General features: G+C 38.0%; 1 protein-coding gene across 1 annotated transcript in view; it reads right to left on the reverse strand.

Moving 5' to 3' along the window:
• Positions 1–5,188: 5,188 nt before the first annotated feature.
• The window catches only part of LOC104278989 (myosin-binding protein C, slow-type-like), a gene marked incomplete at its 5' end in the record, with an annotated part of 23,384 nt that continues 15,375 nt past the window's right edge, over positions 5,189–13,197 (reverse strand). The window contains 1 exon segment of the mRNA XM_009876125.1: positions 5,189–5,289. Coding sequence (XP_009874427.1) covers positions 5,189–5,289 — 101 coding nt within the window.

Below are 13,197 nucleotides of genomic sequence, written 5' to 3' on the forward strand. Positions count from 1 at the left end.
TCCCACCTGCTTCCCGCCCACTTCCCACTTGCTTCGCGCCTGCTTTCCACCCGCCACCATTTCCCCAGGCCGGCGGGCAGTGGCCACCACAGGTGATAGGGCCTGATGTGGGCCTCCGTGCCCATGTGAGGCTGGGTGCGGTCAGGGTGGGTTGAATCACCCTTCCCCTGCCATTTCCGTGTTTGGATGCAGCAGGTGGCCGGCAAGGCCGTTTGCTGCAGCAAGGCGTCAAGGCAGGGTTTGAGGGGCAGGTGAACGTGTCCATGAGCATGTGTCTGCAGGGAGGTGATGGCCGCTCTCTCAGCCAAGGGTTCCCTCTGGCACCGCGAGGAGGTTGCTGCCTGGGCAGCGGTGGTCTGGTGTGTTACAGGCCGCCTGGGCACAGGGTGATGCAGGCCTGCCTCGACCTTCTTGCCCTGCTTAGGGAAGGCGCTTCAAAGCAAGTACCACCTTTTCTGATACGCTGACGCATCAAGATGACTTGGATTGGTAGAGAGATATCTCTGAATCTCTAGGGAGGTCTGTGGTTTCTGAATGTGGCCAAGGAAAAGGTGAGCATTGTGTAGCTGTGTGAAGGATGAAGGAGACAATGTAAAATACAACCTCTAATGAGTGTTATATACCCAAATGGCATCTTAGAATCAGGAGTATTTATTTAAGTTACTCCATTCTGAGCCAGAGGCTGCAGGCTTTCTGGCCAGACACAATAATTTCCTTGACAGAGGCATTTCCTGTTATTCAAAGTGAGCTAATTTGCTTTGTCTGATAAAGTTAATACGTTTTTGAGTAGATTTCTCTACTGCAAAGGTCAGAAATGTTTGACACATGCAAAAAGGCTGATTTCAAAATCCTTTGACATGCTATGTGTGTCCCAAGTGCTATGGCATTCATCAGCTGAATCTAAATCACTAAATACAGTATGATACTGTAACTGAAAACAGAGGCAAAAACAGAGAAGAGAGGAAATGTCAGCAAAGGAGGTGGTGAGACATAATAATGAAAGATTCAATAACAGCCAGCTAGAGACTAGCAAAAGAGAAATGTGACGGTTAGATTCACAATCAGCCAGATCCACTGTCTGCCACAATCACTAAGTTTGGAAAAAAAGGTAAATTTCTGTTTCTTTTAATACCTTGTGCATCCCTGTGGTCAGTGAACGTAATGGTACTGGTACTCATGGGGAAATTGCTCAAGTTCTCTGTGATACAGAAAGGAAAAGAAGAAAAAAACAAACTAGGAAAAGAAGTGAAGGAAAAAGTAAGTGGTATAAAAAAGTGAGGGCCACATGAGTAGAGGAAGAAGTAGATTAACCACTGAATTTATCACTCAGCTTGGGGAAGGGTTTGTTTTAATTTAAAAATGTATTTAGCAACAAAGCACAGAACAAGAGAACGTAGAATTTAAAGCACAGTGCGTTTAGACTTCCAACGCTGCCTCAGTATACAGGATACAGTTTTGCTACCAAATGCTGTCTGCTTCAGCAAAGCAGCAGGTTCACATGTCAGTCAGGAAAGCAAGCCATGAAAATCAAGTGACAGTAAGTACATGGTGCTTAAGATAGAATGCCTTTTGCTCCAGAATTTCAAAATGCAACAAAAGACTCTTGTAAAGTAACTCTTCCTTTATAATGCTCGGTAAAAGGTAGCAATATTATACTTTGGGGTTTTTTCCCCCTGAAAGGAAGTACAGGAAGTTTGCAACATTTTTTATAAAAGGAGTATTTTTAAAAATTTCTGACTCTCGGTAAAGACTTCCTTATAACAGCATATCCCAACTTAAGCACTCTTTAAAAGATTTGCATGTGTGGTTTTTTTCCTCCCCTTTCTGTATTTGAGGTTGTTTACAGTGAGGGAAAAATGGGCTAGTATTGGCCATGATCTTTCAACACAGTGGGTAATTACAATGCCTGTATCAAGCTCCACATACAGCAATTTGAGAATGGGTCTGTATTTGTACAACACTAATATTTATATGCCAAGTGCCCTTCCATGGACAGGGAGAGCAGGCCAACAGAAGAGAGGAATCTGGCTTCCTTAAAATAAGCCACTTTTTTATGAACTTCAATTCTTCTTTCTCTGTGTGTGAGTCCTTGTGTGTATGCGTGTGTGGGTCTGCCTTCTTGTTCCAAATAATAACTTTTCTTGACCTGTATAAGTCAAGGTGAACACCAAGGCAGAGCTTTTAAAAATATTAGAGCCTTACCAGATATGTGAAAGTGTGTCAAAAAGAAAAACCTTGTTAAAAGTGATGCTGACCTACAGCCTCAGCACGTAGTAGTTGATGGAGAGTGTACACAGCAAACAGCTAATGTTAATAATAAACTAGCTGAAAACAAACTGTTTTCATGTATTATGAGGCGTCAGAGGACACAACCATAAGCCTATAAGAACTGCTAGTTTCACTTCTCGTTTAGCTTTTGTGTTTTGCTGTTACTATATCTCATGGGACCAGGTTTTGTTCACTGTCCTCTGTTACTTCTAGGTCTCTTTCAGGTTTATTAATTTCCTGGAAATTCAATGTCGACTGACTTTGTAGAAATAATTTTCTTGGGAGCATCGGGCAGTATCTTCTACAGCGTGATCTTCTGCTGCTTCTATTCTCTCCAGATTGTTTCTTCTGTAGTTTTTGTTGTCTTTGGTCTCCCAAGCTGTTATTAACTGCAGATTTCATTAGCATTTCTTAACTCTGTGGATTTGGTCACTTTATTTCATCTGTCAGACATCGTCCCTGGAGAATCCCATTAGAAAAATCACCATAAATCAGAATTTTTATCTTTTGCTGTTCTCAGTTTAAGGTTCTGCAACCTGTTTTAGACCTAGTAGAAATCCCTTTCCTATCCCACCCCACATTCTACCATTCCTCTCAAAGCCATTTTCCATTAATTTTTAATCCAGAGTTTGGCTGGTCAGTGTGGTTAGTGAGAGTATGAATTTATAGCACACTAATGCTCGCTCATCTCAGTCCCACCCATGGCCCAATACCCAGCACGTCCTATTGGCCCAGCGCATCACGAGCCCGAGGGGCAGCCAATGGCAAATGCTGAGCAACACAACTGGGGGGGAATTAAGGGCATCCAAATAAAACGCTTACCGTTTGCACAGTGAAAAGGAGCTTAGTTCAGCCCGTGTAGAAATTAGAGGAACTAATTCCATTGGCAGAGAGCCTGCAGAAGCTGAGATTTGTGCTGGCTGCTAGGTTGTTCTGTATGGTGTATTAAGACTGAGGAGGCGGGTAGATACATAAGCTTGAAGCTGTAAACATCATTGCATACAAGATGCAGATGTCTGTGCCGGTCCTTTTTGGCTTACTGAAGAGCATGAACTCACAATAACTATAGCTGTTGGTGCTGACCGTAATACATCTCAACAGACTGATATTATTTCAAGTGAGGGCTGTGTGCTTAGGTGCTTAAACTTGCGTGGCATATATTCAGACCAACCCTCCCCCATAGCCTTCTGTGTTTCGAAACAGAAGAAGGGAGTCCCGATTCACTGGTGCGATACAGAATAAAGAAATTTTCTCCTTAGTAGATGTGTTGTGTTCTTTCATGTGTAAGTGTGAACAAATATGTAGGAGAGAATTGATTTTGGTAGGGGCAGGAGGAAATGCAGGTGGGAGTGTGCGGCCGGGGAACGGAGAAGTACTTTCCTGCACAGATGGCAGCATGGAAGAAGTCATAAAGATAGAAATGAGAGAAAGAAGAAAAAGAATCTTGGAGCAAGTAAGATTTACAGAACAAAGTGAGAAAATGCATTCTGATCCCCAAAGTGAAAGAAGTGGTAATTTAACTGCAAAAACACCAGTTCAGCAGTGGCAGTCCATAGTAACATTTTATTATTGCATAATTAGTGACTGCGGGATGTTTGAAAATGCGCTGATGACAAATAACCATCTTGGAATGTGCAGGCCTAAGTAGACCTTTATCGTTATAAACCATAACTGAAACTCATTCTTTAGTCATTTAAGCACACGAGGTACCCTATCTATACAGCCAGAGTGAGAGCTGGCAAATAAATGACAGGTCAATAGGCAGTCAACAAGCTGGCCAGTTTATGCGTGACCTTGTGTCTCACATGCTTCAGAGTTTGCTGGAGGCTTACAGACAATCACCCCTACTCCTGAAATACTTGGAGGTTGATGACACTAGAGCTGGAAGAGTAATGTAGCCATTTCACCTTATTTAAGGCATTTTTGTCTTACACAGTAAACTCGCTTGGTGATATGGTCTGGGTCCCTTTTCTGCTATGATACCTACAAGAGCTTCATGAATTACTGAAAAAGGGAATGGATCCAGAATGATGAAAACTATCACAATTGGTGTCTGTAATATTTTAAATGCTGAATATCTATAGATAAAAAAATTGCACGTGTCCATAGCATTTATCTTTGCATACATTCCGTGTCATGTATCTTAAAGAGTAAGCCTGTATGGGGCTGATGTTTTCTTCTACTCAGTCTGGTGGGCTCAAGTTCCTGCTTTAGGGTATGTGGAAATTAAACAAGAAATGTATCCAGACAAGACAGAAAAAACCACTTAAAAAAGTAGTAAACAAGAACTTGATAGGTCTTGAACACTTCATATTTATTGTACATTAAATAAAACAATTTCAGTTCAGTTGAGAGACTGATGGGTTGGATTTAGGAAATCAAAACTTCTAAAGGAAGGTATGTTCAGCTTAAATGATCATTAAGTACATATGTATTAATTATAGTAAAACCACAGTTTCTTAACAATTCTCAGGTGAATAAGATACATTATCAGAGGTATGTATTCCAAGGGTCTTATTGCACGACTAGTGGCTAATCCATGTACTTTCAATCTGAGAAAGATATGCTTTGTACCAGTGAGTACAAACTCTCTGCCTCCTTGTGTTTATTGTACAGCTTCTCCTCTTTTCTCATTGAAAAACAGAACACAATATCAAACAGAAAATAAAGCTGAACATTACAAAACGTGTGTTGTCTTCATTTCATTTCATTTCAACCCCAAAGCAATCCATGCGTATTCTTTCTTTTCAGTAAGAGCAGGTAGGGAAAACAAAACAGATAAGAAACAAAAAAAAAAAAAAGAAAAGAAAAAGAAAAGAAAATGCCCGACCACACGTTTGTTCTCTCATTGCAAGAACTAAAATGCTGTACTTCTGCTACCAGTTTCCAGCACGTGGGAGGAAACATTGTGGACGGACTCTCACTTCCCCTCAGTTTTGTCTGCCTGTACTTCGCGCATATATGAATCAATGATATGCGGAGGCACTCCATCCATCAGTAGTCGGAAGAACGAAAGCCCACCTACAAACAAGGAATAAGATAATCTTCAGGTTAAAGTCCCTGGAGCAACAGCTTTGTACCTTTATTTTCTGGTGTAAGCGAGAAAGAATTAGTCAGTCCCTGCTGTGTCCTTTGTTTTGACATGTGATAGAATTCATCCCTGTTCAAAAGTCCAGCACGAGAATTAACTATTGTTTAATCTCTGTTACTTACAGATTTTTCCTGTCCTCTTGCACAGGGTGAATTTCATTTTCTAGGCTGCCATATATTCAGTCATTTATCTCACCCCATGCAATAGTCTAGGATAAGCTTCACCTCAAATAACCCTCCTGGATTTCCATCAGGTTGGGTGGAGTACAGTCAGAGATGGAAGTCAGCCCGGAGGGAACGATGTAGAAAGCACTTGACTATGAGTTGTGAAAAACATGCAGACACATTCAAATTATTCTAGTGTTGGGTCTTAAAATGTTTTATAAGTATTTAGCAAAATATTTACCATGTTGCTTGAAAATAACAGGTGGGATGACCTATGGAAACGAATCATATGGAAAAAAAACCCAGGATTTTAGATATAGGTGCCTTTACATTCCAGAAAGAGGTGTTGAAAGACAAAACTTTCATCTGCTGAGGAAGTCTCAAGAATTAGTTGAATTCTCTTTTGAATAAAACCTCATGTAATCACCTTGGATGCAGGTGCTTACTCCTTGAAAGCTCTAATTTTCCCAGGGCTTGAAACTCTTGAAATGTGATCCCAAAGCTGTGGGGGATCCTGCACCAACTCATAGGGGAGACTTATTGCACGGTCATGGCCAGTATCTTCCTCAGCTGCAACAGTGTGGATCGGTGATTACCAGCCCCACTGACAAATAGGGGCCTTTTGTATTCAGGGTCTCTTCCAGCCCTGCCAAAACTTTGTTTCCTGTTTCTGTGAAACTATTTTTTTTTCCTTCCAGTTTTACAATGGTGGGAGTCAACATTCACTGAATGGGCATCAGAAGTACTGTTCCCAGACTTTCAGGTCTATGTGCTTTATGACGGTGGCTTAGCCACTATGAGGAAAAAAAAAAGAACCAAACCTATTTTAAATCACTGCCGTAATAGAAAGGTGGGCTTATAAGAAAGCCAATGGAAGGACTCAATGTTTTCTTTGATGTTGACAAGGCAAAAGATTTTTGAAGGACATTTAGCAATCCAAGACAAAGTATTTCTTCCAGTGCCCAGAAAAATGTGGACATAGGGTCTCATACGCAAGCTAAGGCAGTAACTTAATGCAAATTATCCGAATTAGGAGTGCAGTTTCATGCCACGGAAAATATGTCACAGAAACTACACATGGGTCTTTCTGTTGACTTCTTTGAATCAAATGACATTTAGAAGACAGTGGGAAAAAAATAAATATTTTGCTAAAAAAATTAGAGTCTACCCTTTCTCAAGGCAAATGGTAGCATTCATTGTAAGAAAGCTGTGTACCATTACTATTCCTCTTACAATTCTGCGTGAATATTCTGTTCTGCAACTTGCAAAACCACTCGGTGATAACTTACCTTCTGAGCCTTTTCTGGAACACATCAAAAGCTTTAAACCAAAAGGACATTGCCAGGATGAAGATAGAACTGTCTCTGAATGCTTCATCTAAATGCGACTGAACTGATACTTGCATACAGTGTTTATTCTGAGTACAGCTTTTAGAAATGTGTAACCTCTATTAACACAAGAATTATCCAATTAAAGTGCTATTAGTTACTAGCAATTATGGAACTGCACTCTCTCATTTTCCACCATCGCTGTTGCAGAACTGTTCGCTCCTGACCTGAGGCAGATGCATAATACAGTCCAAAAAAAAAAACCAAACCAGGCATGCTTTTTGGCATTCTTTTCAATTCATGTAGTGCAAGTTGTGATACGAATCATTCATTTTTAAATAAAATTAACTGGGGAATAAATATTTATGTAGAGGTATATTCCTATATAAAAATAACTGACTGTAAATGCTGGTTTATTGCTTGCATTTTATTCATGCTAATTAATCATGCTACCTCAGGCACCAGTAAAATCCATTGAAACATGCACTATTAGAAGGTAGTGGGATGTTCTACCAAGAGGAATTACTGTAACAAATAGTTATAGAATTCTGGATTTGTATGCATTAAAACTATCATGCTACTCATTTAAAAAAACCCCACATTTTCATTAATTGAAATAATGAAAATCATGCCATACTAGGCAGACATTGTATGACGTGTAAACAGACATAAGCTTCATATGCAAGAATCATATGAAAGCTTACCTTAGATGACAATATACATTCAAAAATCCTTACTGTGTAACTAAGGGAGAGAGAGAAAGAGAAGTAACAGTTTAATCGCAAACACAAAAGTAGAGAGAAAATGTTGAGTGAAATTATGCTTACAGTTATGTCAAGGTCATGTTTTAATCCTTAGTCATGTAAAATATGTAGGAATAGAAGCACATGAAGAGTAAATGGTAGGGATCCAGTTCCACTTCAAAGTTATCATTAATATGTAAAAGCTATATTAATATATACAATTAACAATAAATCCTGTAATTAGTCTAAAGTACAAGTTGGAACCAAATTATGCAACAGATATTTATGATAAAAGTTTCCAAATGTAGCTTCAAAGAAGCTAACACATATATATATATAACATTTTCCACCAAGGAAAACAAGCACACACATAACACTGAAGCATATATATATATATGTTGAAACTCTGTAAGGCAAAATAATCAAGTACAGACTAATTACATACCTGTGCACTAAAGTATGTACTTTGTCACATTTCCACATTTACATTACTTAAAGCATGCTATTTACTCCATAGGAGCCCTTACCTTTAATTAAACATTTTGACTCCATAAACCACATTATATATATACATTTATATGTGTGTGTATATAAAAGCACTCAACTTTGTACAATGGTAACCTTTAAAAAAAATACCTTAATACCTCAGAAACTACAGGAACGTTATCTAGTCTGATTTCTTATCATGTTTTATGTTTGAAAATGTAAATTTGGATGCATAATATACTGCAGTCTGGTTTCTGGGCGTCTCTGTAATTTTAAAACTCACTCTCAATATTCTGGATTTGGGCAAGGTTACAAGAAAACACCTTTCTATAAAAAGAAGTCAAATTCTCCGAACCTCGCCAAACCTGAATAGAGGAGATGAAGCAAAATTATTTGTTTGTAAGTAAAGATTTTTCACTGATTTCAGTTTGATCAAGATTTCACTCTTAGATTCTGTAGGTTAAACTCAGGCATGAATTATCACTCATAAACAAAGACTAATTTGTAAAAAAGAATGCCTTCCAGGCACTGCAAATGACTTTATGATATTTATGTTCTTTCAATAACTCTGCAAACCGAGAGCTGTTTTTTTGAGATGCAAATTTATATCTCCTGGAAAGGTCTAAGTATTCTGATCAAAGTCATTAAATAAATTCTTTATAGGTACAAATAGATCTATGCCCTGTGGCATAGCAGAAATACGTCTAAACCCTTTGTAACTCTGATGTTAAATACGCATATTCTTGATTACTTTGGCCTTCTTTGCTCATGTGACATAGACATTGTATGCCATGAGACACTAACTAGTTTAATCTAAAAAAGCAAATAAATACACACTTTGCATGCAGAAAATGCGTTTGCATATGTAAAGAGAGGAAGGGAATGAAATGGAACGTCCAGAGGAGTAAGCTTATTATAAACCTGATTATCCCCCGCCAAGATGAGTGGTTCTCCTGGGTTAATTACTCCATGATATATCACTGCAGGATTAGAATATTTATAGTGGTATTTATTCGCATTTGAAATTCTTCTCAGTTGATCTTAACACCTTTTTAAAAATTATTTTTTCATACAGCATCTTTTCTATCATCAGCCTATTAGAGTGATCACCAACCTTGATTTTGCTCTTAAGATAAACATTCTCCAAAAACATTTGTTTCATGATAAAAGAAGCACAGTGCTTTATCTGAATCTTTTAATTGACCTCAGTGAAGCAGATGAGGAATCAGTTCCTTACTGCTTGTAATGGAAGATTTACAGCTGTTTTTATGAATTTACCTCAACAAACTTAAAAGATAATTATTTTCCATAGTAAGATGAATATAAAACATTCCGTGAATGCGTCATCTTTCAACATATACGAGGTAGAGTTATTATTTTCTCTAATGTCTATTACAAGACTTTTTATAGCATGCTTTTATGTACAAAATAGCCATTGTGTATCCAGTTGTACAGAGTAGCTCATGTAACTGCCATCTTTAAGTTCACTCAGCAAAACTTAAAACAGAAGAAAAAAGCACTGTCTATCTGAAATAAGATCAGTATATGTATGAGAGGATGGAATAAGGTTTTATTATTTTCATTGTTGTGCTCACAATTTTCACTAAAACTTTCTCGGGAAGTGAGCGTTAAATTTAGTAGCAACCAGGGGATCTAATTTTACACCTAGAATAACATAAGGAAATGGCTAGAAAAGTAGAAAATTGTAGTATGCTGATAGTATTCATAGCCAGAGTATTCATAGCTACTCAGTTGTGCAAATACTATGCAAAATCAGAAATCCTAGACTGTTCTGTGAGTAGTCCTATGATGTTCTGAGGACTGAGCACATATATATATATGCACAATAAATTTCAAATCTCCAATACCTCAGAAATAGATGGATAAAAGAAATTCTAGCCAAGATAAGGAAAATTCACTTTATATTCTTGCATGGCATAGAGGTCTTTAGCATGACTTACTATCCAAAGATCTGTAATAATAGCACCGTAGCTAATACGTTCACCAGGTAGGTAGCATAACCCTGAGCCTGTTGGGCTCATTCAGGCAACATTACAACTGTATCTCATGATTTTACAAATCCAGACCTTGATTGTTACTTCCTGAAATAAAGCTGAACCAGTTTAAAGCTACATATATGAAAACACAGACACACACACACATTGCACTCTATTTCCAGTGAGTCAGAAATCCATCTTTGCTCTGCATCCGTGTGATGAGCAGTCGTCTGAAGAGCCTTCCTAAATGAATAAACAGGCTGAGAAACTGAAAAGAACGGTAGTTCAACATCTAAGTCAGTAGAAAAGTGAAATAAGAGATATGTTTCTATGCTCCAGCTGTTTAATACCCTGGTTTGCCAAGCTACAGCAGCGGTGTTTGCTGAACCCTATTCCCTTTGAATTCATCAGTTGAATCGACAGTCATGTTAAGAGTATCAGCACTGAACCCTTACAACAGTCCTGTGCCTAAGCTGTAGGAATTGCTAGTCTAAGCAGTCTTCGAAATGGAGTCTAAATAAATGGCTAAACTTGCCAGGATGGAGAGGAACCTCAGCAAGAGTGGCTGCTCAGAGCTCCAACCACTGGGAGACAACCACAGCCAAGCTTGGTGGGAGGAAATGGTACAGCACTAAGTGATGGTTGATATGAAAATGGGTTTAGAAACCAACCATTAACTAGAGGAGGTGATATTTAGGTTAATGAAGCAAAGCAGTCCATCACATAGATAAGAAGAGAGAAACAATATACAGCCCAGACAGGATCCTAACAGCCCACGTAGGATCCTAACAGCCCACGTTTTTCAGGACTTCTTCCGGATGTGATGCAAAACTAAAGTACTGCTTTGAGCAACTTGTGTATGGGATAGTATTCCATTTTTTTCAGTTGATCTTTTAAAATAAATATTATTTTCCATGAGAAGAAAGAAGGCTTTTTAAGTCTAGAAATGTCTATGTGACAAGCCTTTTGCAGTCAGTGCATGTGCAAGCTTTTGATTAAAAGTGGGGAAGGATGACACAAATCTTGTCTAAAGGGAGCAATTCTTGCAGCCTCACTCTCACTATAGCAATAGTGTATTCAACTGCAAGCCCTAGATAAGGTGCCAGAGGAATTAAGACTGTAGTGCATACTGCAGTCAGCTGGTAGGATGATTAATATAACCCTCAGGACATGATGCGAAGGCCATGCATCTATCCAAGGTTCCCAAGGGATGAATGATTGGAGTGGGGGGAGACTTGAATCTGGCTGAGGTGTTAAGGTATGTGTATGTTGGCAATGTTAAAAACTGAGTCAAAATCTCAGACTCGTACAGCTGGAAGTTATCTTGAGATGTCATTTAGTGCATATCCTAATCCTAACAAATTGTACTGTTGTCATTCTTCTAAGCTCCTCTTAAAGGCTCTTGGTGCCAAAGGCTCTACGACCTCTGCAGGAAATCTCTAGTGCTTCACTGCTTGGCCAGTTGTCTGTCCTAATTGTTTGCTGCCATGTTGCCAGATACATTTTTTCCTATTTTATTAATACAGCCATTATGGAAAGAATCATCTGTGAATGGGATGGGTCTAGCAGCCTGTGAACAGTGTTATCGCATGCTCTCCATTTCAGAATGCTACCCAGAAAACTGGACGTACGAATGTTAAATAAACATATATTGGCAAAAGTCATCAGGGACACAATCTGAACTGCACCTAGAGACTCCTTAAATGAACAGAGCTATAGCTTCTTTTCTAGCTATATTACTTCTAACTGACTGGAAAAAAGAACTAAGCATTCTTAACCTATTTCAGATATCAGTCCATAAATGTAAGAAATTAAATTCCCGAACATTATTGATCCAAGGCAGACATCTCTCCACAATTGCCATAGAAACTCTAAACATAGAGTAGCTTCCACTGCTGGTGAACAATGTCTTGGACAGTGTTGCATATTAGAAGAGAGCCTGAATGGCAACATAGTGTTTGTATTATGGTTCAAAATCAGCAAACTAATTAATTCTGATATTCAGTGAAAAAAACTTCCAAGGTCAACAGAAGAATCAGTATTTCACAACAGCTGGAAAGAGAATTACTGAAGAATGATACGTAACACACAGCAACATTTGGAGTTTGGGTTTCCTAAAATGACAAGGTATTAGTTAAATAATTTCTTACCTTAAAAATGTCTCACAGTATTCTGCACATATATGTAAAAAGTTATTTGTAAAACAAAGGACAGAAATAAAGAGTTTCTTGTACTTAAAATGCAGTATTGGTTGTACTTCAAGAAAAGTACTGAACACTAAAAAGTTAAAACTGAGTGTAAACATGCATAAGAATTTTAGGGCTTAGGGACTTAAGAAGTTTAATGAAAGAGCAAACTAACTAGGCCTTTCAGTATAAAAAAGTAGATAAAGCAACCTTCTCAGATGATGAGGTCTTCTGTTACGCTGTGAAATAAAAAGTTTGCTTGTGAGTAAGGAAAACAATCATACTTCTAGGATGAGGATGTCACCTTTTAAACACAGTATCTTAAAAATTAATCATGAAAATTAAGAAAAAGATTATGGATATTTTCATTGCATTAGTTAAACGTTCAACTTCATAGACCAAACATTTATTACAATGGCTTCTTCCTGGCAGATTTGAGCTGTGGGACAAGATACATCAGAAAATATATAAAATAGAAATTGAAATTCAAAGTAAACATGATACAATTCAGCCAGATAGTAAATATTATGTTTTTCATTTAGACTATCATGATGGAAATAATATAATTAGGTCCATATTCAGCTAGCCTAAATTCTCTCTAATTTCCTGAGTTAAACACTTCCCATTGGCTGGATTTAGGCAGCTTTCCTTACTTAAAACCTCATGTTATTTTTTTCAGAAATACTTAGCTTATTCCACAGTTGAAACAAAAGCCTTTGTTGAGAGTTATTCCAGCTAAATATGACCCCATCTTTTCCTAGAATATAATTTTCTGACAAATATGGTCCTGAGATTATTCATTAGTAGTCCAATCCCAATCATGTGATTCATGATACCCTAGTCAATGCTAAAGTACCTGGAATTCGTAAAATTTATCTATTAATGAAATTGAAGATATGTCTTCAGTTGTAGAAGGCTAACTTACTTTGTCCTC

This window comes from Apaloderma vittatum, unplaced genomic scaffold (assembly GCF_000703405.1).
Source record: "Apaloderma vittatum isolate BGI_N311 unplaced genomic scaffold, ASM70340v1 scaffold32419, whole genome shotgun sequence".
Classification (NCBI taxonomy): Eukaryota; Metazoa; Chordata; class Aves; order Trogoniformes; family Trogonidae; genus Apaloderma; species Apaloderma vittatum.